This window comes from Aspergillus thermomutatus (assembly GCF_002237265.1).
Source record: "Aspergillus thermomutatus strain HMR AF 39 chromosome Unknown NODE_22, whole genome shotgun sequence".
Lineage (NCBI taxonomy): Eukaryota > Fungi > Ascomycota > Eurotiomycetes > Eurotiales > Aspergillaceae > Aspergillus > Aspergillus thermomutatus.
Window position 1 is genome coordinate 39741 of NW_020798070.1, and position 20993 is coordinate 60733.

Sequence of the window (20993 nt, forward strand, 5' to 3'; positions counted from 1 at the left end):
AGCGTACATGTACGGGGTTTGACAACTGCTCAAGGTCACTGTTGTGATACACAATGGCCAACGACCCAAACGGACTGTTAATGCCTATACATCCCTGTCAAGTCTTTCCAATGAGTCATGTCCTTTCAGACAAAGAAGTCATATTTGGCCATCCTTGGCATACATTCAGCACAGACGCGACCTGTCAACTCAAAATCTACCGGAGTGTCGGGTCCGACCGACGGCCGCACCCGTTACTCTACAGTCCCCTCCCGTCAGAAGCCACATCGTTGAGCTATTGGCCGTTATCAGTGCATAGGGGGATCACATTACGGACTTGCAGCTCCCATTGGTCAGAGGCGTTCTCTGCGAGACTCCTGCCTGAATAGGTTGTTGTAGACACTTCGGTTAGGATCTATCGAAGCTAGGCTCTGTGGACCATCTTGGGCCGAGCGTTTCAGTGGTAGTTCTTCGCCATAAGCCTGTTTTTTTCTCTTTCAGGGGGATCAGGGGTCTTGGTTCCTGGCCCTGCTTGTTTGCGTTAGGTGTGTCCGTCCGGACCAGGTAATTAAGATATCAATCACTTCGAGGACAGAAACCAAGTAACACCCAGGAATCTCCATTCTTTGCACAATCTTAATCAGAGTGTTCGATGTCCGGTAGGCTTGAGCCATGAATGCAGTGTTTGCAAAATTCGCACTAATTAAAGCAGGAGAACTCACAGATATCCATTGTCTTCGCATAATCGAGACGCTGCACGGGAGCGAGAATAGCCTCGATTCCGAAGAAAAGACGCTTGTCAACAAAGTGTGCCGTCTTGTTGAAGGCGAGGGATGGTTTGGCTCCGAGCGAGACCTGATCGTTGTATCTTTCATGAGGTTCCTGCGCAATCTTGGTGTGGGAGAGGAAACGCTGGAGGCCACTTGGTGCCAGTACATGAGGACAGAATTTTATACATGCTTGTGTGAGATGGATGCCGTTGATGGCAGAAGACCCGGTTCTTGAGCGATGGCTAACTTGTGCATTGACAGTCGATGCAAGGGAGAAGAAGGAGCAGGCTAGCGAACGCCTAGCAAGACAGGAATAAGCCCTTCATGACGGTGTGGTTGGAACTCGAAGAATGGGACCTCAGATGTCACAATTGGGGAAGATGGCTACTACTCGGCTTTCTGTCTATCTATTTCCTGCTAGAAGAGTATAATCAACTAGTGCCTTATAGGAACTTAACGGACAGCAACTCTCCTCGCAGCACTCTGTTCAGACACATTTCATACATCTGACTACATTGCTAAGCTGAGTATCATTACATTGCTATCTCGTACTTTTGTTCTCGTTATTCGGATCTTTATCCGTGGTGTTTCACCTTTCGTCCCAGACGACGATCTCTGAGTCATGCCCGTAGATGCCCGATTCATCCGAGGTTATCCGACAAATACATAACGGCTTCATCATCACTTCTTTCCGCCATCTAACAACATTGATAACATTATGGCTTCATCAACTCGGCATGATCGAAATGAGTCTCCACTCACTGCAGATCCGGAAAGGCTCACTTCTTCCCACCCACCGAGCATGGAAGTAGAAGAACCAGTGCATGAGGAAATCCCAACAAAACTGTAGGTCTTCTCGCCGAATTCACAGCCCCAATCTAATCTTCCAGGAAATCTACTCTAGTCGTCATAGCCGCCTTCATGAGCATCTTCACCGGCTGTGGCCTCAACTTCGCATTCGGAGTGTACCAAGAACTCTACGAATCCATGTCCCAACTCCCCAGTCGCACCCCATTCACCGGCGTCTCTCCCGCACAGATTGATCTCATCGGGACACTGGCCGTCTCCATGATGTCTCTTGGAGCGCCGTTTGCCTCAGGCTGGTGCAAATCCTATTCCCCCCGCCAGATCACCCTGGCCGGCACGATCATCTTCGCCACCGCGAACATACTTGCGTCTTTTAGCCAGCATCTATGGCAATTCATCCTTACCCAGGGAGTACTACTCGGCTGCGGGACCTGTCTCACCTATATCCCCGCCGTGACGGTCGCCCCGGGCTGGTTCACCACACACCGCGGCCTCGCAATCGGAATCATCTCCTCCGGCACCGGCGTCGGAGGCGTAGTATGGGCGCCTGCCCTGCGCGCTCTGAACGCCAGGATCGGGTTCCGCAATACCCTCCGTCTCGTCGGCGGTCTATCTTCAGTCCTGCTGGGCGCTTCCTCCCTCGTGCTAGACTGGGACCCGCGCAGCAAGCGCCAGATCCAGACAGAACGGCAGGCTTCTTCCGCGTCCCGGCTCCGAGTCACGCTCGTTGACTGGCGGGTCGCACGCACCCGGAAGTTCATCGCGCAGTGTCTCTCGGCCGGACTACAGGGTGCGGCGTACTACGCGCCGGTATACTTCATGTCGACGTATGCGCGCGCGCTGGGCTTCTCCGCCGCGACGGGGGCGATGTTCATCTCCATCTCGAATGCGTCGTCGGCTGTAGGGAAGGTGGTTATCGGCCATGTTGCGGATCGTGCCGGCCGGATTAACGTCTTCCTCTTTACGACGCTGATGAGCGCCATCGCGACGCTGGGACTGTGGTTGCCTTCCACCATGTCCGGGGGAAAGGCTCTGTTCGTCGCGTTTGCAATGTTCTATGGTGTGTTTGCTGGGGCGTACGTGAGTCTCTTCCCCGCGACGCTGGTCGAACTGTTTGGGGTTGGCCACTTTGCCAGTGTCAATGGGTTCTTGTATATGGTGCGCGGGTTTGCGGCTTTGGTGGGGACGCCGGTGGCAGGGGCGTTGATCAGGAGTGGTGGTTCGTATGTCAGCCCGGAGCTGATGAGCAAACTGTTTCTCAATACGAGCATCTTGGTGGGAGTTTTGCTGGTCGGTGCTACGGTGGGTGTCGTGTGGGTGAGAATCGAGGCGGCCGTCAGTATGATGGATCGTCAGGGTGGGTTCAAATGGAGGATTTGACCTATCGTATATTTTTCCTCTGTCTGTCAATTATACTCCCCTCTTTCAGTATGCCAATCTCTCTTTCTCCGTCTATGCATATCGATCATTCGCATGGTTTCGAGAACACCAGTGGCCGACTTAGGACTCACCTGTAGTCGGATAAGTACTTTCATGGCAAGTTTGAATCAGTCAAACATTTTCCAGGAACTCTCGTCAAATCGTATAAATCCTTGTCAATCTTCCCTGCGTGATACGCAAAGGCACTAGCATGGCCCCGAAACGATCCTGTTGGCGCGAATACGAGCTTGGGTAGATCAACCCGGCCAAGGGGCTATATAAAGCCATCACATCCCCAGAACCGAACCAACAACCCAATTCCGCTCTCGTATTGACGACACCTAACAAAATGCGCCTCTTCAACGCAACAACCCTCCAACTAACCGACTTCCTCGGCGAGGCCATCCCCCCCTACGCCATCCTCTCCCACCGCTGGCAAGCCGAAGAAGTCCTCTTCCAAGACATCCTCTCCGGCGCCGCACCAAGCAAGAAAGGCTACGGGAAGATCACGCAGTGCTGCGCACAGGCGCTGCGCGATAACCTGGCCTACATCTGGGTCGACACCTTCTGCATCGACAAAACCAGCAGCGCCGAGCTCTCCGAAGCGCTGAACTCGATGTACGAGTGGTACCAGAAGGCAGAGGTCTGCTACGCCTACCTGTGCGACGTTGCCGAGGCCTCGGGGACGGCCGGAGGAGGCTTCAGCGGCAGCGTGTGGTTCTCGCGCGGGTGGACGCTGCAGGAGCTCCTTGCGCCTGCGCGGGTGGAGTTCTTCGATGCGGAGTGGCGGGCCCTCGGCTCAAAGGCTGATTTGAAGGGTGTGATTGCGGATATCACCGGGATCCATGAGGAGGTGTTGGAAGGGACGGTCAGGCCGCAGGATCTGAGCATCGCGCAGCGCATGTCGTGGGCGTCGCAGCGGGTGACGACGAAGGTTGAGGATGTGGCGTATAGCCTGCTGGGACTGTTCGAGATTAACATGCCGATGTTGTACGGCGAGGGCAAGCGGGCGTTCGTCCGACTGCAGGAGGAGATTATGAAGCAGGCGGATGACCAGACGCTGTTTGCGTGGAAGAGTCCCGATGGTACTACCTATCGCGGGCTCCTGGCGCAGTCACCGGCGGATTTCAGAGAGAGCGGGGGGTTCGTCCAGCCAGAGCAGAGGTTCAATCGCAGTCCGTTCTCGGTGACCAATATGGGGATTAGTATCGAACTCGCTGTGGTGCACTGGACCATGGACGTCTACCTCGCGGCGCTGGACTGCGAGACGCAGAGGGGAAAGAAACGAGTTGCGATCTTCCTCGCTCCCCTGCCGCAAAACAATCAATACGCAAGGGTAATGTGCGCCGGAGACGACCTGCCGGAGTTTCCGTCAAACTTGAAGTCTGAATATCGCAAGGTCTACGTGAGACAGAGAATCTCAGGGACACCGAAGCCCCCGGACCGAATGTACGGGTTCTGGCTCCGTCAGTTTCCCCCCGTTTGGAAGGGCCCCCATTCTCGATTTGAGGTAACGGCGTACCACCCTTGGGACGAAAAGGAGCGCAAACTCTGCATTCCTCCGGGGAAACGGGGGACCGCGGGAATTATCAGGTACTCCATGCGAGAGGACTACGTTGTGAACCTTCGCGTCGGATTTGACGACTTGCTCAACCCCGTCGTCCAGTTCGGTGGCTCCCTGATGACGGACGCTCGGTGGAAAGCCCGAGATCCCGATGCCTTTGAGGTGCAGATGGCGAATGACTGGATGGACGAACGGAGGGAGTGCGTTTTCGTCGGAGACAGGAATTACGGACTCAACTTGAACGACGGAACAATCAGGATACTGGTCCTGGAGGAGGTCGTCAAGGGACAGCGGATGTGGGTTGTCTATATTGCGAAGCCGGAACATGGAGCCTGGCACAAGGACTGTGTCTGCGACGGATGCCAGCTTACAGTGTTTGGGACGCGATATCGATGCAAGTCGTGTCCTGGATTTGACTACTGTTCCGATTGCATCCAGAACGCAAGGGACACGCATCCGGATCACGACTTTGAAGAGGACAACCCTGTTTGGCATGCTGCAGTGTACTGTGACTGGTGTGGTGAGGTGAGTGTCCATTGCCTTATTTCCTATTGTGCTTCGAGCTGACTTCACAGGGCATATATGGCATTCGGTACAAATGCCAAGACTGTGCAGACTTTGATCTCTGCTGTTACTGTATGAAAGAATCGGAGAAGATCCATCCCGGACATCGATTCTTTGAGTTTGAACGTCCTGGAGATCAAGCTCGAGAAATTGCATCAATCCGAGTACAGGAAACAGTATCAGTCAGTCAGCTTCAGGCCCTTACAAACGACTCCGGTGCATATAGCCGGTCAGCTTCTAGGAGAGCCTCGCAATGAGCGAGCTCTCAGGCGTATCTACATTCTGAGCTTGCTGCGACGAAGAGTGCGAGAGACAACATGATATTGCATATGATGAGATTAGACGGATACAGGACAGGTGTGTGATGGGATGATCGATAGTAATAGGCGAGAAAAGGTAGAAGCAGGGCCACCTGAATTTATGAGCTTGAATGCTCCAGGCGATCACTCTGCATCCTTGGTGACATATGGACTATTGTTCTCGTGGTTGACTTAATTGGGCCACCATCTCTTCAGACCATCTATAAAATCCATAATGCATGACTGAATCGAAGCAATTATTATCAGCTGATCCCTAGCATAAGCAAAGGCGGATTGGAAATTCCCGTCTAGCATGAGCCTCAAACATCCACGTCTTACAGACTCAGCGCGGCATCAAACAAAGCATTCAGTCATCCGCAACCTCAGTCTCACTCCAAGGACATTCGACATCCTCTCCCCACAAATCTCTGTATAGATGGCGGGCCATACACCAATCATGATCCCAATCACCATCCGAGCTGTCAACAACTGTCAGCATGCTCCACCCAAGATACCATATGTTCTGCAAGATACTCACCTCAAGCTGACACAGTTCGGAGCCAGCACAGCTGCCCTGAGCAGGATACACGCAACCACCTCATCGTATGGCTTATGAGCCGTCTTGACAAATGAAAACCCCGCGTTACCGTGCCGGTCCAAGCACAGAGGTTCGTGTCCGTCGTCTCCGACTCCGTTGAGGAAGATTCCCTGGTTTACATCGATGATTGGCGGACCGGGTTCGTCGAAGTCGGGACCGCTGAGAGGGACATTGGAGTTGTCGACGATCTTTTGAGCATCCTCGATGAGCTGGGGCCAGGCGGCTCCCCACTCGGGGCTGGAGGTGTTGTCGACCGAGTAGTAGTGAGTGTAACTGGTATTCGTTAGTAGATGGGATTGATGATCGTTTGGTCAACGTACCCCATCTTGGACGTATCTTGCTTGCGATATTCTTGGTAGTTAGGGATGGAAAAGATGAAAATGAAGATGGGTTGGAAGTGTGAGTGTTGAATGACTGAACGCTGATCCTGACATTGCTGCAGGTGCCTGTTTCTGACTCAGGCATACATAAGGAAGGAGTGTCCTTCACTGCACCTGCACATTATATCGATATTCACCTCTCATCATCATGGAAATGAAGACAAGAACATGAGAACGCCTTTGTATAACCTGAAAATCAAGTTATTCTACAATGCGCAATTGCAACGTCCAGTCAAGGATGCGCTTCATAGGACTTAACTGGGGGGATGACTGTCCTCAGCTTTTCTCCCTGAGATTTCTATCAGACGAGCTTACAATCAAGTAGAATCTCACAGTATGATATCCAAAGCCGGTAACGCTTCGAGGAAAATCTACTAAGAATTGATCGCGGCCTCGATACATTAGGGCAACGGGAGAACATTTCGACGAGTTGGCTTTCCACTCGTAGCCATATGATCTGGACGTTTCCTCGGCTTCTTATAGCAGCTAGAGTTCTTATCTAAACTGTCCATATTATAATTAATGGGATAGACTATGTGGTTTCTACGTTCCATCTGCAGAATACCTTGTCAAATGCTTGCAACTCTTATTAAAGATATATAGTCTGATCTGGTTGACTATCCCAGTAGGAGAGTCTGTAAATCACGCTAGGTCGTGCCACATAGTGCTGCATTACACAAAATTGTGCCGCTTCTTCCATTAGTTGCATCGGATATCGCTTACCAATGAGCTTATTAGATACCACACTGACAGCCCCTAGGAGAATGGGGTACGAGGCCTTCCCAGTCAACAGAACTCCTACACTCCTAGATTGGCGGACATTTGACTGCGTGTGCCTTCCTTCTAAAGCATATGAAGAATTGTAGCCTCGATTATGATGCATCCAATCAATTCCCGCATCTCTCATCGGCAAGCAGCGTCTCAATGGAAGCCTTCCCGACAACTTAGAGTCCAAAGATAGAGGCTCTACCGCATCAATTCACCTATAAAGAGGCCCTGGGACCCCTGATCATCTCTCACCTTTGACATTCTGTATCCAGCTACAACGAAACCATTGCTACTTGCTTCCTGTCTTGCGTCCACTCCATCGCAGCCACCAACGCACTGCCTAGCGAACCTTATTACATGTTTCCTCGATGACCTTCATCGCCCTTTCACTGCCTGGATCTTTGCAGAGATAATAATAATCCAGCCAGAATTCACGAGCGGCACTATGATCGGGCATATATTTTCTCAACAAAGACTTCCACTCTCTGTCCTCCTCACTATCAGGGACTGAGGTACAAACATACTCCCACCATACCGGGAAGTATCCAGACATCTCCCAGTCAATTATACCGGTGACAGATCCATTCTCAACCATGATATTAACATTAGTGAGGTCGCCATGGGTAAATGTATAAGGCGCAGCGGACGGCATGCAATTTCGAAGTCGTATTCGCACAGCCTCAGGTATGGTTTCCCCCAGTCCACGCTCCATGTCAGCCCAAAGCTCATCATCAGAAGCTAGAGGTCCGTGAGGTACCTCTGACCGTTTATCTTTGAACAGAAAGTTGGAATAAACGGGACGGCCACCCAGTGCTTGAATATTATCAGACTGTAGCTTGCGAAGTTCCAGCAGATACTCGGCTGTCTGTTTAGCTATGCTTTCTTTTTCATCGGCAGAAGGTTCGGCCAAACTCTGCTGAGAGGCTCTCCAGGAATACGTTTCATAAGGATGAGAGTGTGTTGGCCTTCCTCCCAGGATTCGACCACAGTGGGAACAGGGATAGATGTCTGTTCCTGTACAAACAGAATGTTTGGCACTTCAAACGTTGGAAGGCTAGCTCCTCGGTCTTTGAGAATCAAATTTGAGCCCAACGACCAGACACCACGATCGCCTGCTTCATAAAACAGTTTGACGTAGCTTTCGTAGTTGCAATGCTTTTGGCGTTCATGGGTCCAGCTACACGCTGAGCAAAAGGATGAGGAGGCCATATCGAATAGATGATTAAAGTATCAATCGAAGGTTGAGCATCGAGATATGAAGCATCAGGGTGACCCTCGGGGTGAATGTGTATTTATGATCGGTCGACTCTCCACCGCCTTGACTCGTACATGCTAATGAGCTGGTCCGAATATCATGTGACGATGAAAATAAAACTTACCTGCATCATCTCGGCTTTTAGGATTTTGTTTCAGACAAAACTCCGGATTTAGTATCCTATAGTCAGGTGAAATGGTTTAACTTTCGAGGCATATACTTCCTTTCGCTTGCCATCTGGCATGTTTGAAACACCACCATATAGAACACCACCTAAGCGACATTTCGACTTTCTGAATGGACTCGAGAGTCAGATGGTGGAAAGTATGAGATGTACTTCGTATTCAAGCAAGCCTGAGATACTGACTCTCATATGGGATGCCCAGTATGTCATCGGCTGGATGGAGATGAGCTCATGATTCCTTGACCATCGCCCAGGCTCCCTCGGGCCTGCTGTTCTTTCCAGAAACATATAAAGAGTCAACATGTCCTCGAGACATCCACCTCCCCATTAAAGCATTCTCATCTGAACATCAATATCACTACATCTTCAGAACACAAGCTACTCATCATGCAGCTCCTCATATACATCACCCCCCTCCTCTCCCTCTTCCCTCTCATCAACGCGCTGCCTGGTCCCACCAGCTGCACAACCATCACTCCAGACATCGCCCGCGTCTCCGAAGCCCAGCCGGTCACCTCATACCTCCCCGGCTTCCGCATCTCCCAGAAAGATGGCGGCACCAACAAAGAGGACATGTTCGTCGAATTCAACGTCACCTCCGGAAGCTGGGGCTGCACGCTCTCCTACTCCTTCCCCGCCGGCACCCCTCTCACGACTTCTGGAGCCGCCCCCGTCGAAATCTCCGCGGTGAATGGCCCGCTGAGCCGATCTCCTCGCGGCATCGACGTGTCCTGGGCGTATTGCCCGGCACCGGTGGCGTTGGTTGGGAGTACGACCTTCCAGGCGGATCCGAACCAGGCGACGACGAGGTTCATTAACAGTTTCTCGTGCTCGAATAAGATGACGTACCGGTTGAGTATTGCGAGTTGGTATAAGCAGGCGACCAGTGTTGAGTTTGCGCAAGGACCTGGGGTTGGATTACGGATGAGCTATAATTGTTAGCTTCGTATTCAGAGTGGCACTGGGAAGTATGGCAGTTGTATAGTGGAGAGGTCATGAGGTTTTTTTTCGGGGAGATATGTCATTCCTTCAATGAGTTAGTATACTTATGAACGGCACCTAATAGTGAAATGCGCTCAATTTGCAATCTCAAAGATGTGTGGAACTCGCTCGTATGCTTCTCGTAAATGTAAACCCTTGGGAGGACCCATTGTACATGTATCAAGTTATGTGTCTAATGGAGAGGCATCTACCTCCATAGATCTTGGATATTCTATAGACAACATTGTCCGATACAGTGTCGCCCGGCACGATCATTGGCTTCACCAGCTGAATATAGTAACTAAGTGTCCAAAGTCCAGATAACCTGACCTCTTCCCTCAGCCTGCCCACAGCCTGATTATCACTTTCTCTCCGTTGCACTTCTGACTATGACAAAAGAGCGCCGCGCTCATTTGTCACTGTGCTTCCTTATCCCTTCGGAAGCATTTCATTTTAGATATCCGCCAGTTGTCAGCTGGCAGGCGATATTGACCCATAACCCGGATACACATCACAATGGACAGTCTTGCATGGAATCATGAAGGCCTCGGACTACTGAGAGGCTGAAGATTTGCATGGCAACAAATCGCATCATAGACGAAGAAAATAGGATCAGAACATCCCACTACTGTCATCGGTATGTCTTATTGTCACGCCCAGGCAGAATGGCACTTCATCATGGAAAACAAGGACTTCCATAGCATCCACCGCTTCCGACGAAAGAGACGGATAAAAGATTGAGGTCGGTGATAGAATGCCTGGGAGCTAATTGTGCCAGACTCGCCGGGTTTGTTCCTCCAATTCTTCGACTCTGTAGTTTGACACATCGCACGTTTGCTGGGGGTTAGCTTCCCTTGACTCAGCATAGTCCTCTGCACTCAGCTTCTCGGACAATCCTCCTTCTTATCCCGCAAATATTTCCAACAAGCGTTACAAAGCCAATTTCCATGCTTGCTAGGATTTGGATGAGGTATCCAGTCTCTATCCGATTTAGTCTTACTTTGTCTCCAGTGCTCTTCGGTCTATTCGTATTGGTTTGGTGCGGTTGAAGCGAGATTCGGGCTTACCCTCTCCATGGGGTCTCGATCACCCTCTGGCCAGTGTAGTGCCTCCCGAACCCACCGAAACATTAGTGCAATTCAAACAGAGAGTTTGTGCCAACGAAGCCGGCGCGAGACGCGTGTTGAGCGTCGGCCAGCTACGCTACAGCAGGACCAGGCAACCCCTACCCAAAACGCACCAGTCCTTGATGTTGCCACGGCGGTGGTGTCGGGGGTGGTGGGGCCATCTTCGCCTTCATCCACTTGACGTCTCGCGAAGTTGTGAGGCGGGTTTCCTTCAATTCATTGGGCAGGTGGCTTGTCTGCGTGCCTCGGTGGTCCGCCACCAGTAGTCGGAGAAACCGCGGTCAGTAGTATCCCGAGCAGGGAGGAAGCATCCCCGTTGCGCGGTGCGTGGGTGCCGATAGCAGAACATCGCAGGCGCAGCAGGGCGAGCAGCAGGAGGTCCGACGACAACAGAAAGGGCACCGCCCTGCTGGTCGTGGTGCTCGTGCGGCTCGCCGCGCTGGTCCACACTCTTCGCAATTGCTGCGGCCATGGTATCGGCCTCATCATCGGCGTTATGGTAGTAGTCATCCAGCGTCACACTAAACGAGAGATGGGAGAGGAGGCGCATAACGCGCCAGTCGAGGTGCCCCTGTGAGTCTTACCTTGCGCTGCTTGACTCGGCCACGCTTGACTCCGCGAGTAAACAACAAACCAAAGCACCTTGCTTGGGTGGAATTGATTCATAGACGAGCTTTGTGAATTCTTTGATTCTGGGGATCTTGCGAAAGATTTCATTGAAGATCCCTTGGGCAGAGAGTGGTAGAAGAAAATGTCAACTCAGGGACTCTCAAACCAGGCAAAATTATGCCATTCAAATGCACCGTGCTAGGGAGAAAAGGAAGGTCCAATGGCCATACACCTTGATGGTTCAGGTGGTGATTCACATCCTTGTATAAGCCGTGCTCGCCATCCGTGAATCCCATAATCTTCTCGTCAGGGATGCTTTTAATGAACTCTTCTAGGGAGACCCTCTCCCTCCCAGGACTGACACATATCCCAGCAATTGCTCTTCTCGTGACGTCGTCAAACTGTCGTTTCTTTCCGTTATCGAGTGGTTCTGATTGCACTGTCGGTCAGGGTGTGGCAATTGTTGTTTCGGGCGGGCTATGAAAGTGGTTAATACTGCTAGATTCTCTATGGTCATGATGACTTACTCATGTACCCTAAGCACTGGGCCATGCCATTGGGCTTCTGTATTATTTTGCCTCGCATGATAACAGATTCTGAATCGCAGATATCTGCAGAGCCAAAGAGATAAGAACCAGAACAAGTTGACAGACGACTCAAGGGCACGGCTGACAGGGGAGCAGAAAGTCGAAAAATGCGTTGCAGATAGGAGATTGTGCGCAGTCTTCTCAATTTTCTCCATACTAGGGTCACATTGATCTCGCCAGCTGCCCCAGTTGCCAAGTCCACATAAGGTCTTTAGGCTTTTCACTAGTCATCATCCAGATCTGAGATGGTGTTGGCCCATGGAGATGAGAAAAGAGGTAATGAAATAGATAAAAGTCTAAGAACCAACCGTCCTCCATTAGACTAGCTTGGTCTTTGTCATTGGTGAAGCCACAAACTGCGATAAGGCGGGTTCTTCCACCATGAAAAGCTCTGCCTTCGCTCCAAACGAGTAGAGTGAGTGGAGAATGAGGATGTGTGGCCAAAAGGAGGTCCTGCCTGGGGACGCCACCTGAGAAAGGGGCTTTATTGCCCTATGCACGTACCACAAGTACGCTGTTGTCTATAGAGTCTCATTTTCGGGTTGTTAAGGATTTCCCGTTTTAGACGGGAGGACGCAGTCATATTGCGCTACTTTGCATCGACTTCACTTAGTGGATGACTGCATGGTTGCCTGCCAGATTCCACGCCAAGGGGTATACTGAGCACAATCGTGAAGCTCATCCGCCTGCAAGATAGGCTTCGTTCTCAGGCTTACCCTGCTTCGCCACAACAGTATCGTCTGTTCAGCAGCCAGACACATGAGCTCAGTCTTCAGAGCTTATTGTGTTGCTGATTCCATCAAGCTTCAGTATGCAAGAAGACTTCTTTGCTCCTATTGCAGCTTGCAAGCATTGTAAATAATTCTATCATGCCTTTCCAGAAGGTCTGCCGCAAGAGGATTATACCACGGAAAGAGGCAGCTCTATCTGGTTAAATAGACTGTCAAGACAAGGATAGAGGAGAGGGAAGAGTGTTGAAGAAGGTGGAAGGGAGAAGAAGGGAGATGGAGGAGATTATGTTGCTGAAACACGTGAATGACACAAAGACAACAGTATTCACTCAGCCATTCCTTGTTCTGTGAAGGGACCCATTATAAATGATGAGGCTGAGACAATCAAAGCCAGATCGTGAATAGGAAAAAGTGACTGAGGTGAATACGCCAATCAGCGGGCAGGACTAGGGTCTCTAATACAATGTTTCCATTTTGGGAAAATGTGGCGCTATTCCCGATCGCTTACAACTTCCGTCCAATAAAGGACAAAGCCATTTCTAACACGAGATGATTGCCAAGCTTAACAAATTAAGCAGTGTTAAGGGTTTGCGGCTCAAGAGTAATACTTAATGTCAGCATGAATACGACCGACCTCAGCTCCGGAGGAGAATCGCAACATGTGTCTTCAAGACAGTGCCCTCCCATTATGGCACATATCCATCAGCGTGCTCTTCCAACCAGCCGGCCATATCTCATTCGTTGAAGACTTGAAAGCCAACACCACATTCCTATCTCCCATTACAGGCGCGCTCTGGTCTGCTCGCACTGTATTCGGAGTTATTGGTTGCAGGGTATCCAACTTTGCGAATGTTCCCGGAGCTCTATGGCTCGCCTCAGAGAAGGAGTTTCAGGATCATGATGGACCCTACGTGATGACTAGGCTCGGCAGAGGGCCACGGAATATCTATGTGACTGCTCGATGGATGTTTTTCGTCCTCGTCACGTTCGCTCTTTACCTCAGTCTTGTCTACTTTGTCCAAGTCTGGTGGGCGACAACATGGGCGACCTGCCTGATAATCAAGTTTTTCCTGCTGGAAATCCTGACAAGATACTACGACCCACCGCGAACAAGGATCGTTGTACACACAGCCTGGCCCGAAGTACCGCTCATCACTCTAGCCACCACTTCTCGAGTCCCCCCTGCTTCGCCCTCCGACAAATGCGACCAGAACCAGGTCCAAGAGAGGGAAGATGTCCCGGGGCAACGCATAGACCCCAAAGACGCCCAGGACCTTCTCCCCCTCTGCAGACGCATCGAGAAATTCTGCTCAGTCATGACCGAAAGCCCAGACAAAGCGGAACGAAGCCGCATGACCCCAGCCAAAACCTTCTACCTTCGCAAGGCGCTAAACCACGAATCGCTTGATTTCCGACTCGACTGCGCGCACACGCGTTGTTTCCTGTTTAAACTGTTCCATATACTAGCCCACGCCCTGCCCTATCTGTCATTGACCCTCGAGGCTCTGGCCGTCCTTTACCTGGGCCATCAGAACCTACGCACCATCACCATCCTCGTCACAGGGTGGATTATGAAACCTCGCTGGGTGATGTTCATCGTCTCCCTGGCGACCAGGGTCTTTGTGGTCCTCCTCCTCCCGGTCCTTCTTGGTTCAGTGATCCTTGCCTATCGGCGCATGCGCATCCCGGCCGCAGAGGTGACGTTTGGACGCCGCGTCTTGGAGGTTATATGTTTGACGATCCTGGCGATTGCTTGCGTGCTGTACTTCCTCGCGTTTGGGTATCCGCCCGTTTCTCCTATCGCTCTTGCGTGGGTGGGGGAGGCATTCGCTGCTCCAATAGTGCTGATGGCGGGGTTCGGAATCTCTCGACGGATCGTACGAGGACCGCGGCAGCGGGGGGATGAGCCCTGGTCGACCGGTGAGGATTGGAGGAAGATCACGGATGAGGAGAGGGTTGTGGATGACCCGCCGCTGTCGGAGTATCTGGTTATGTTTGCTTGGACTGTGGTGTTTATGATTCCTGCGGTCGTTGTGTGGGTTGTGATGAAGACAGCTTTTTGTGCTGCGATAGCCGCGCAGGAAGCGGATATCCAGAGGAGGTTTGAGGAGTATTATGAGCATCCGGGATTTTAGTATATCTGATTGCGATTGTCTTTTGTTTGAGGCTGATGGAAAGATGCATATCACCAGAATTCAAGCTATAGTTTCAACATGAGCATCAGACATCTCAGCGGCTTGTTCTTGCCCATCTTCTCCTCCACTCTGTCCAGCGTCTCAAGCATTGAGGTGAACAGCTTCTCTAACACCTCCAATGTGTACGTCAGACTCCCGCACTCCTTCATCTCGGCCAGAATACGTAGCTTGTCGGCATGCGAGATGTGCGCTTCCTCGCCCTCTCCGTAGATGATTTTGAAAAGCTCGTCTGCCTTCGGACTATGCTGGAGCAAGTGGATGACCGGAAACGAGAACTTGCCCTCTTCAAGATCATCGCAGAAGCCTTTCTTTGCGGTGTACTTTTTCAAGTTAGTCTTGGCGGATAAGTTGAGTTGGGAAACCCACCTCATCAGACGCGAGATTCTGATAATCGTCGCGGATTTGATAGTATCTCCCTATTAGGGAGATCAGATGTTCCATGTCGGGGTCAACTTCAGTGCTTGATAGAGAGCTCAGAGTACGTAGTATCAGCCGAAAAAAGCCTCCGGTCTTATGGTCGACCATTATGAAGTACTCATTGAGAGTCGGGCGAGTCTTTTCGAACGTCCAGTTAAGATCCAGCGCCTGGCCGCGAGCAAGTGTTTTGATTTCTTCTACAAAACCATATTAGTACCGAGTCGACCGCGGCATAGAGAAATTCACCTAGTATCACCTTCAAACAATCAGGGCCAAGATGCTCAAGAGTATAGCCGACGACCTCTGCATGCAAAAACGTGGCGGTGTTGACCGTCTGTCCGAGACCGAATTTGAGATGTGCAGCGGGTCTGCCACGGCGAAGAGTTGAACCGTCCTCGATGTCGTCGAGTCTGCATCATTAGCCAGTTGCCTAGTCTAGTCGGGTTGACATACAGCAGTGTTGAGTTGAAAAGCATGACCGTGAACCTTTCAATGACTGAAACGATATCATCCGGTACGCTGAACCACGCTCGTAGGCAATTGATGAATTTGGTCAAGGTGTTTTTGCCAGGGAGAGATCTTATATAGTGGAACGGGGCCATACAGATCTGAAATATTAGCGATTGATAGCAGACGAGGTGAAAAACTAACCTGATCGGCATCGGCAACCTGAAAAGGTGCGCAAACATCGTTTCCCAACACAGTGTCGTTTGCTGCTTTGGGTCCTGAACATTCCGATTCATGAGAAACCCCATTCACTGTCTTTTCCTGATTCTCATCGAGTGTTGCCGGAGGCGGATATCCTTCTAGTTTAAGGACCGGTTCCCGTCGAGGCTGAAGCAGCCGAGCTCGATCCTCGGCAGTGGTCGTAATCCCATCACCACCATACCTGGGAGTTTGAGCCTGCCAGTAATTCCCCCCGCCTATTGATAGAATGAAGAAAATGAGATAGGAGCAAAGATCATCCGACTTGGGTACCGACGACTTCTCCCATTCTCTGTATTGCTCCATCAGGTTCTTTTCCGCGGTAAGTACCTCTCGCTTCAGGATATCTCCTGCTTCAAGCTCGGTATACCCATACTCAGTCATCAGCAGTGCCATTGCATTGTGGATCGCATCAAGAGTTCCAGAACAAAAATGGTCGTCAAACTCTCGGTGAAAGCTGTAGTAGTCGTTTGACAGGGATACGCTCAAAACACCATAACCGACCATTTCCGACACGGTCCGCCTTTCATCTTCTGTCAGCCGCAGGCCCTGCATGTAAGTAGCGAGCTCGTAGACTTGTCTAATCCAGATCAGCATCAAGAAAAATCCGTAAGTTAGAAGCATCAGCTCACTTGGCCGTCGAACTCTCCATCCGAGCTTTCTTGTACTCTTCAAACGACATCCCAGACTGGCTGCCTGTCGACTGCGCGGTAATCACATCTACCAACGTTTTGAAGAACAGCGACCTTACATCTGGCGTGAAGTCTGGTAAATTCCCCAGGTACAAGACAAATCGTTTGTTTATGTCGTACTCAAACACTGGCGGTTGATCAAGTTTCCACATCGACAGGACGCCCAGCGTGAAGTCAGTGAGGGCATCTCTTTTCTACTCATCATCAGTACCGGCCGGTTGGAAAGGAACAGAATCTTACGCTTTGGTTATCAAGCGTATCGATATCATCTATCAGTCATGAGAAGATGGTAACTCAATAAAAGGAGGCTTGACTACCATCATAATGCAATAGCAGTTCGCACATCTCAGTCATCAGCGGTATCAACGCGGGTGGCCATTCGGGCGCAACCCACGAGACCATATGACCAGTTGAAGCGATACATCCTCGAGGGAGAAGAGACTCTGGACTCTTGGATAAGTGTTCAGCAACTCTTTCAATTACGGCAAGCGATGTAGACGTGGCATTTTTATGGAATCGCGATTTGCGGAAGGGTAGGCTATTGAAGAACAACGGAGGAGAAGGTTCGTTTGGATCTGGAGGATCTGAGTAGAGATAGCTATATGAACGATTAGAAAAGTCGGACATGCTGACTAGGAGTATCAGCGATGCTTAGAAAGTAGATTCGTTTCCAGACAGACGGGGGATTGGGGTTCTTATTTGAGTCAATCCGACCTGAAAAAGCAATTCCTGTCCCCATCCTGGCGGTTAACGATTCGCTGCTCCGACACGTCCTGCAGGATATGCATGTTCCTTCACGTCAGCCCATTGAGAAGGGGTGATTATTCATGGCTTACGTGCGGCCTTCAAGGGATCTAGATGCAGATCAGTCTAAAGGAGAAGTCAATTCTGTCTACCCAAGATTGAATACTTGGACGGATGACTGCAAATACTGATCCTCAGGCACTCAGGCAACTGATTATTGTAAGGCATGATTAAGTTTGTCCGTAACCATAGAAATGCTAGAGTCCCTCTTTTTTCACTGTGACACTTATACTCCCAGTGAATAGAAAGCTTTTATTCAAGACTGTTCCAAGCTACGGTCAGCAAGTGACGCTTTTGCAAACGACGGGATGGAAGCGAGCGTAGTACATGGGGAGCGAGATGGTTGGGGATACAGCAGTCACGAAGACACTTAAGTTGTCTGGGCACGAGTAGGAAGCTGCTAAAATATTATAGCGCTATGGCTATGGACATTCAACACTAGACTAAGGAGTACATCGTCCGGACAGCTTTTTAGTCTAGCGGTATTGTACATTGATAGAAGCTCTCGGGTTCGCTCCCAGACAGTAGGGATTTACAGCAATTGTGGTTCAAGCTGGCTTCAATCAATCAACTTGGCCTTTACAATGATGTTCAGAGAACTTTTGCTACTTAGATTGTGTACATGATATGAGGCTCGATTTGACTAGCCGTGCTCAATAGTGGTCAGAATCCAAAATTATATATTGCAATTCCTCCTGTCAGCAGAGGTTTCTCGTCCCCGATTATCGTCTCCCCGAAATCGATACATTATACGATCAGTCTCTGTGCTTGATTCCAGTTTGACAGTTAATATGCCCTATAAAGAGCCTACCGTCATCACGCTAGAGCCTTCCCAGTAACGTGCTGCCACTATATATTGGCGAGAGCGTCCGAAGAAAGAGCAAGATGAGATTTAATAAGTAGATACTAAAGCATGTCCCTGATTCATCGGTTGGAACAGCAGAGCCAATATGATTCTGCTGTATATTGAAGAATCCCTAGTATCGGATGCACTTGAGCGACTGTTGTCCTCTAGATGAGGTCGGTCGGATAGGAATTTCCTTTTCAGGTAAGTGGTGTCGGAGTAAGCTCGGATTGAGTCACGTGCAATCCAATTCATGGCGCACGGAGTACTCCGATCTTCATGAGAAAAGCAAGTAATTCCTCTTACTTTCAAGATACCCATATCTAAACTCGTCGATTTGATGTATCGACGGAATGGAAAACCCACGTCGTGTGAGCCCTGTCGGATATCGAAAGTCCGCTGCGACCATGCAACACCGGTCTGCGGACGATGTCGAGCTCGTGACATTTCAGAAAAGGTAAAATACCCTCTTGATTCTGAAAGTCGAACTCATGCTCTATAGTGCTTCTATCATCCAGCTCCGATGACTCGTCCGAAAACGAGATATCGGTACTACCGCGTCGGAAAGGATGCTGGCCGGCCTTCGAGGAGCGCATCGCCTGAACAACAAGCAAGAAATCGAATAACTGTAGGAGAGCAAAGACCGAGCCTCGAGGAAGAGGGTACAAGTCCTGATCTGAGTCCGTCGGGATATGTTGGCTCTTCTAGCATTCTCTCTATATGTCCGAGATTCTCGCCTGTCATCTCTCGAAAGCCAATACGTCCTCTGGACAAGGACTCTTCGCAATTCGAGTTCGTGAAGCAACTATTCATGAAATTGTTGGCTTCTTCGGAATGTGTAGAGCAACTCATTCTTCAATACTATGATAGCAGCCGTTTTACCGTCATTCCGCGACCTTTGATTCTTGACCCCATCACCAAATTTCTTCGAGAGTTAGGTGCAAGTGAGGATGAGGGAGCGTTTTTGGATAATCAGCTTGCAAATGCCAGACGAAATTTACACAAGAGATTTCCCTCCCTCTCCGCTCATACAACAGCGACCGACTTCCTTGGATATTTCAATGGGGACAGTTTTCGACTGGAGTTTGTTGGCCTAATATTTGCTCTCGCAGGAGTCTCCTTTTTCTATACAGAAGTGGGAGATGTGTTCGACCAGCAAAACTTTGCTGCAGAAATGTACACTGCCAGCAAGGTCTGCGTGGGAATCTGCGAGGAATACAATCAGGTGAATGATCTTACTGTTTGGTCGCGGTATATGAACTTTATCTTAGCATCGAATCTTTTTGGAGATGCAAGTATGCTCCTTACTCTCTCGCCTTCCAGGTTTGAAAGTGCTCACAGCTTTCACAGGTAATATTTTATACCACCGAGCCAATGAGTTTATTGCTGAATTATTCGTCATGGGCTTCCATCGACTCGTATCCTCACCACCCAATGTCCCCTTCTTCATCCTTGAAACTCGGAAGAGAATCTTTGCATCAGCCGTGACTCGGGACAAAAGCCTTTCCACTTTTCTTGGAAGAGCCCCGCGGATAGATTGCGATTTCTGCGACTTGACCGTCCCGTCCGATCTGGACGATGATGACGTCCTGCTTGAGGGTAGCCGACTTGATGCAGCTTTACAAGACCTTGATCGGGATGGATGGAAGCGTCCTACTGGGACGAATGAGCCCTTCCGGCCGGCCAGTTTGATTCGGCTTCGGTACCAACAAGCTCACCTTCGTGAGAAGGTTCTACGTCTGTCATTGGGGAATAAGACCAAGTCTTACTCGGAGACTCTCTCGTATGTCATGTCCACCAATTCGTCATGCCTTGCCTAATCGATATGCAGGGGTTTGTACGAAGAGTATCACAACGCCTTGGCAAGGGTCCCATCTCAATACCGTTACAGGGGAAGCGCCTGGGGAACGTCGAACCCGCGATTATGCGTGGCACGTTTGATCGTTCATCTAGACTATCTTTACAGCGGCTTTTTGATAGAACGAATGCTCACCCAAGATGGTCAAATGACTATGCCTTGCCTCCTGGCGACATCAGCGAAGCTGCTTTCGGGTGTACTTGAGTTCGTCCAGCAGCAACACTGCTATCCTGAATTACGCGAGCGATTTACGTGGATGGTGTGTTCACTTCCGTGTATGTTTGCTACAAAGCTAACCCAAGTCCTAGTTCCTTTTCTATGGCCTTCCAGGTGCCGGGACCCTCGCCACCGAGCTCCACCATAGCACTCTTCGCGGAGTTCCCTTACAAACCTCTATTCCTTGCGCCAACATCATCCGCGACTTGAGTGTATTACTGGCATGGTTTGAGCGCAAAAGTTTTCCCGATCGGCCTGACTTTCAAGTCTGCGTTCAGATTAGCAAAGTCATTGGTGCTCTTTTGGATGATACACTGAACAGGGGGCTACCGTCGTCTCAGATGGCTATTCAACCGGAAAGGCAGCAGCTAAATCAGCATTCGCCGGGTTTATCCCGTCCACATGCAGCCGATCCTGTGGTAGATGCAACCCATAATGCCCTTGAGATGGTTCAGCCGCTCCCCGACGCAATGACTAGTCAAGACTTTCTTAGCTGGTTTGACGATCTGGTGTGGGACGATCCCTCCATGAGTTTTGACTCCATCGGTGCATAAGCGTTCAGTGAGCATTTTTGAATTTATCTTGAACAATGATGCCTCGGAACGGCTCTATAATCATTTAGGGCTTGGTAACGGTTACC

At 50.3% G+C, this 20993-nt stretch overlaps 8 protein-coding genes across 8 annotated transcripts; 5 read left to right on the forward strand and 3 right to left on the reverse strand.

The window, feature by feature from the left end:
- Positions 1-1551: 1551 nt before the first annotated feature.
- On the forward strand, positions 1552-2936 carry CDV56_105075 (putative MFS monocarboxylate transporter; the record flags this gene model as incomplete). Its single annotated transcript, XM_026758694.1, has 2 exons — positions 1552-1595; positions 1640-2936. The coding sequence occupies 2 exons, from the start codon at positions 1552-1554 to the stop codon at positions 2934-2936; spliced, it is 1341 nt and encodes a 446-aa protein (XP_026617477.1).
- Positions 2937-3324: 388 nt separating this feature from the next.
- CDV56_105215 (HET domain protein) lies at positions 3325-5181 on the forward strand (the record flags this gene model as incomplete). Its single annotated transcript, XM_026758834.1, has 3 exons — positions 3325-4913; positions 4978-5064; positions 5115-5181. The coding sequence occupies 3 exons, from the start codon at positions 3325-3327 to the stop codon at positions 5179-5181; spliced, it is 1743 nt and encodes a 580-aa protein (XP_026617478.1).
- Positions 5182-5769: 588 nt separating this feature from the next.
- CDV56_105415 (uncharacterized protein) lies at positions 5770-6325 on the reverse strand (the record flags this gene model as incomplete). Its single annotated transcript, XM_026759034.1, has 3 exons — positions 5770-5881; positions 5941-6273; positions 6321-6325. The coding sequence occupies 3 exons, from the start codon at positions 6323-6325 to the stop codon at positions 5770-5772; spliced, it is 450 nt and encodes a 149-aa protein (XP_026617479.1).
- Positions 6326-8974: 2649 nt separating this feature from the next.
- On the forward strand, positions 8975-9529 carry CDV56_105665 (uncharacterized protein; the record flags this gene model as incomplete). Its single annotated transcript, XM_026759284.1, has 1 exon — positions 8975-9529. The coding sequence occupies one exon, from the start codon at positions 8975-8977 to the stop codon at positions 9527-9529; it is 555 nt and encodes a 184-aa protein (XP_026617480.1).
- Positions 9530-10906: 1377 nt separating this feature from the next.
- CDV56_105796 (uncharacterized protein) lies at positions 10907-11889 on the reverse strand (the record flags this gene model as incomplete). Its single annotated transcript, XM_026759415.1, has 3 exons — positions 10907-11266; positions 11535-11734; positions 11832-11889. The coding sequence occupies 3 exons, from the start codon at positions 11887-11889 to the stop codon at positions 10907-10909; spliced, it is 618 nt and encodes a 205-aa protein (XP_026617481.1).
- Positions 11890-13281: 1392 nt separating this feature from the next.
- CDV56_105964 (uncharacterized protein) lies at positions 13282-14757 on the forward strand (the record flags this gene model as incomplete). The annotated part of the gene is made up of 1 exon (XM_026759583.1): positions 13282-14757. The coding sequence occupies one exon, from the start codon at positions 13282-13284 to the stop codon at positions 14755-14757; it is 1476 nt and encodes a 491-aa protein (XP_026617482.1).
- A 65-nt stretch (positions 14758-14822) lies between these two features.
- Positions 14823-16783, reverse strand: CDV56_106071 (polyprenyl synthetase family protein; the record flags this gene model as incomplete). The annotated part of the gene is made up of 6 exons (XM_026759690.1): positions 14823-15137; positions 15184-15431; positions 15481-15644; positions 15688-15842; positions 15886-16519; positions 16572-16783. The coding sequence occupies 6 exons, from the start codon at positions 16781-16783 to the stop codon at positions 14823-14825; spliced, it is 1728 nt and encodes a 575-aa protein (XP_026617483.1).
- Positions 16784-18632: 1849 nt separating this feature from the next.
- On the forward strand, positions 18633-20907 carry CDV56_106321 (fungal specific transcription factor domain-containing protein; the record flags this gene model as incomplete). The annotated part of the gene is made up of 5 exons (XM_026759940.1): positions 18633-18736; positions 18823-19574; positions 19630-20062; positions 20111-20396; positions 20446-20907. The coding sequence occupies 5 exons, from the start codon at positions 18633-18635 to the stop codon at positions 20905-20907; spliced, it is 2037 nt and encodes a 678-aa protein (XP_026617484.1).
- Between the last annotated feature and the right edge of the window lie 86 nt (positions 20908-20993).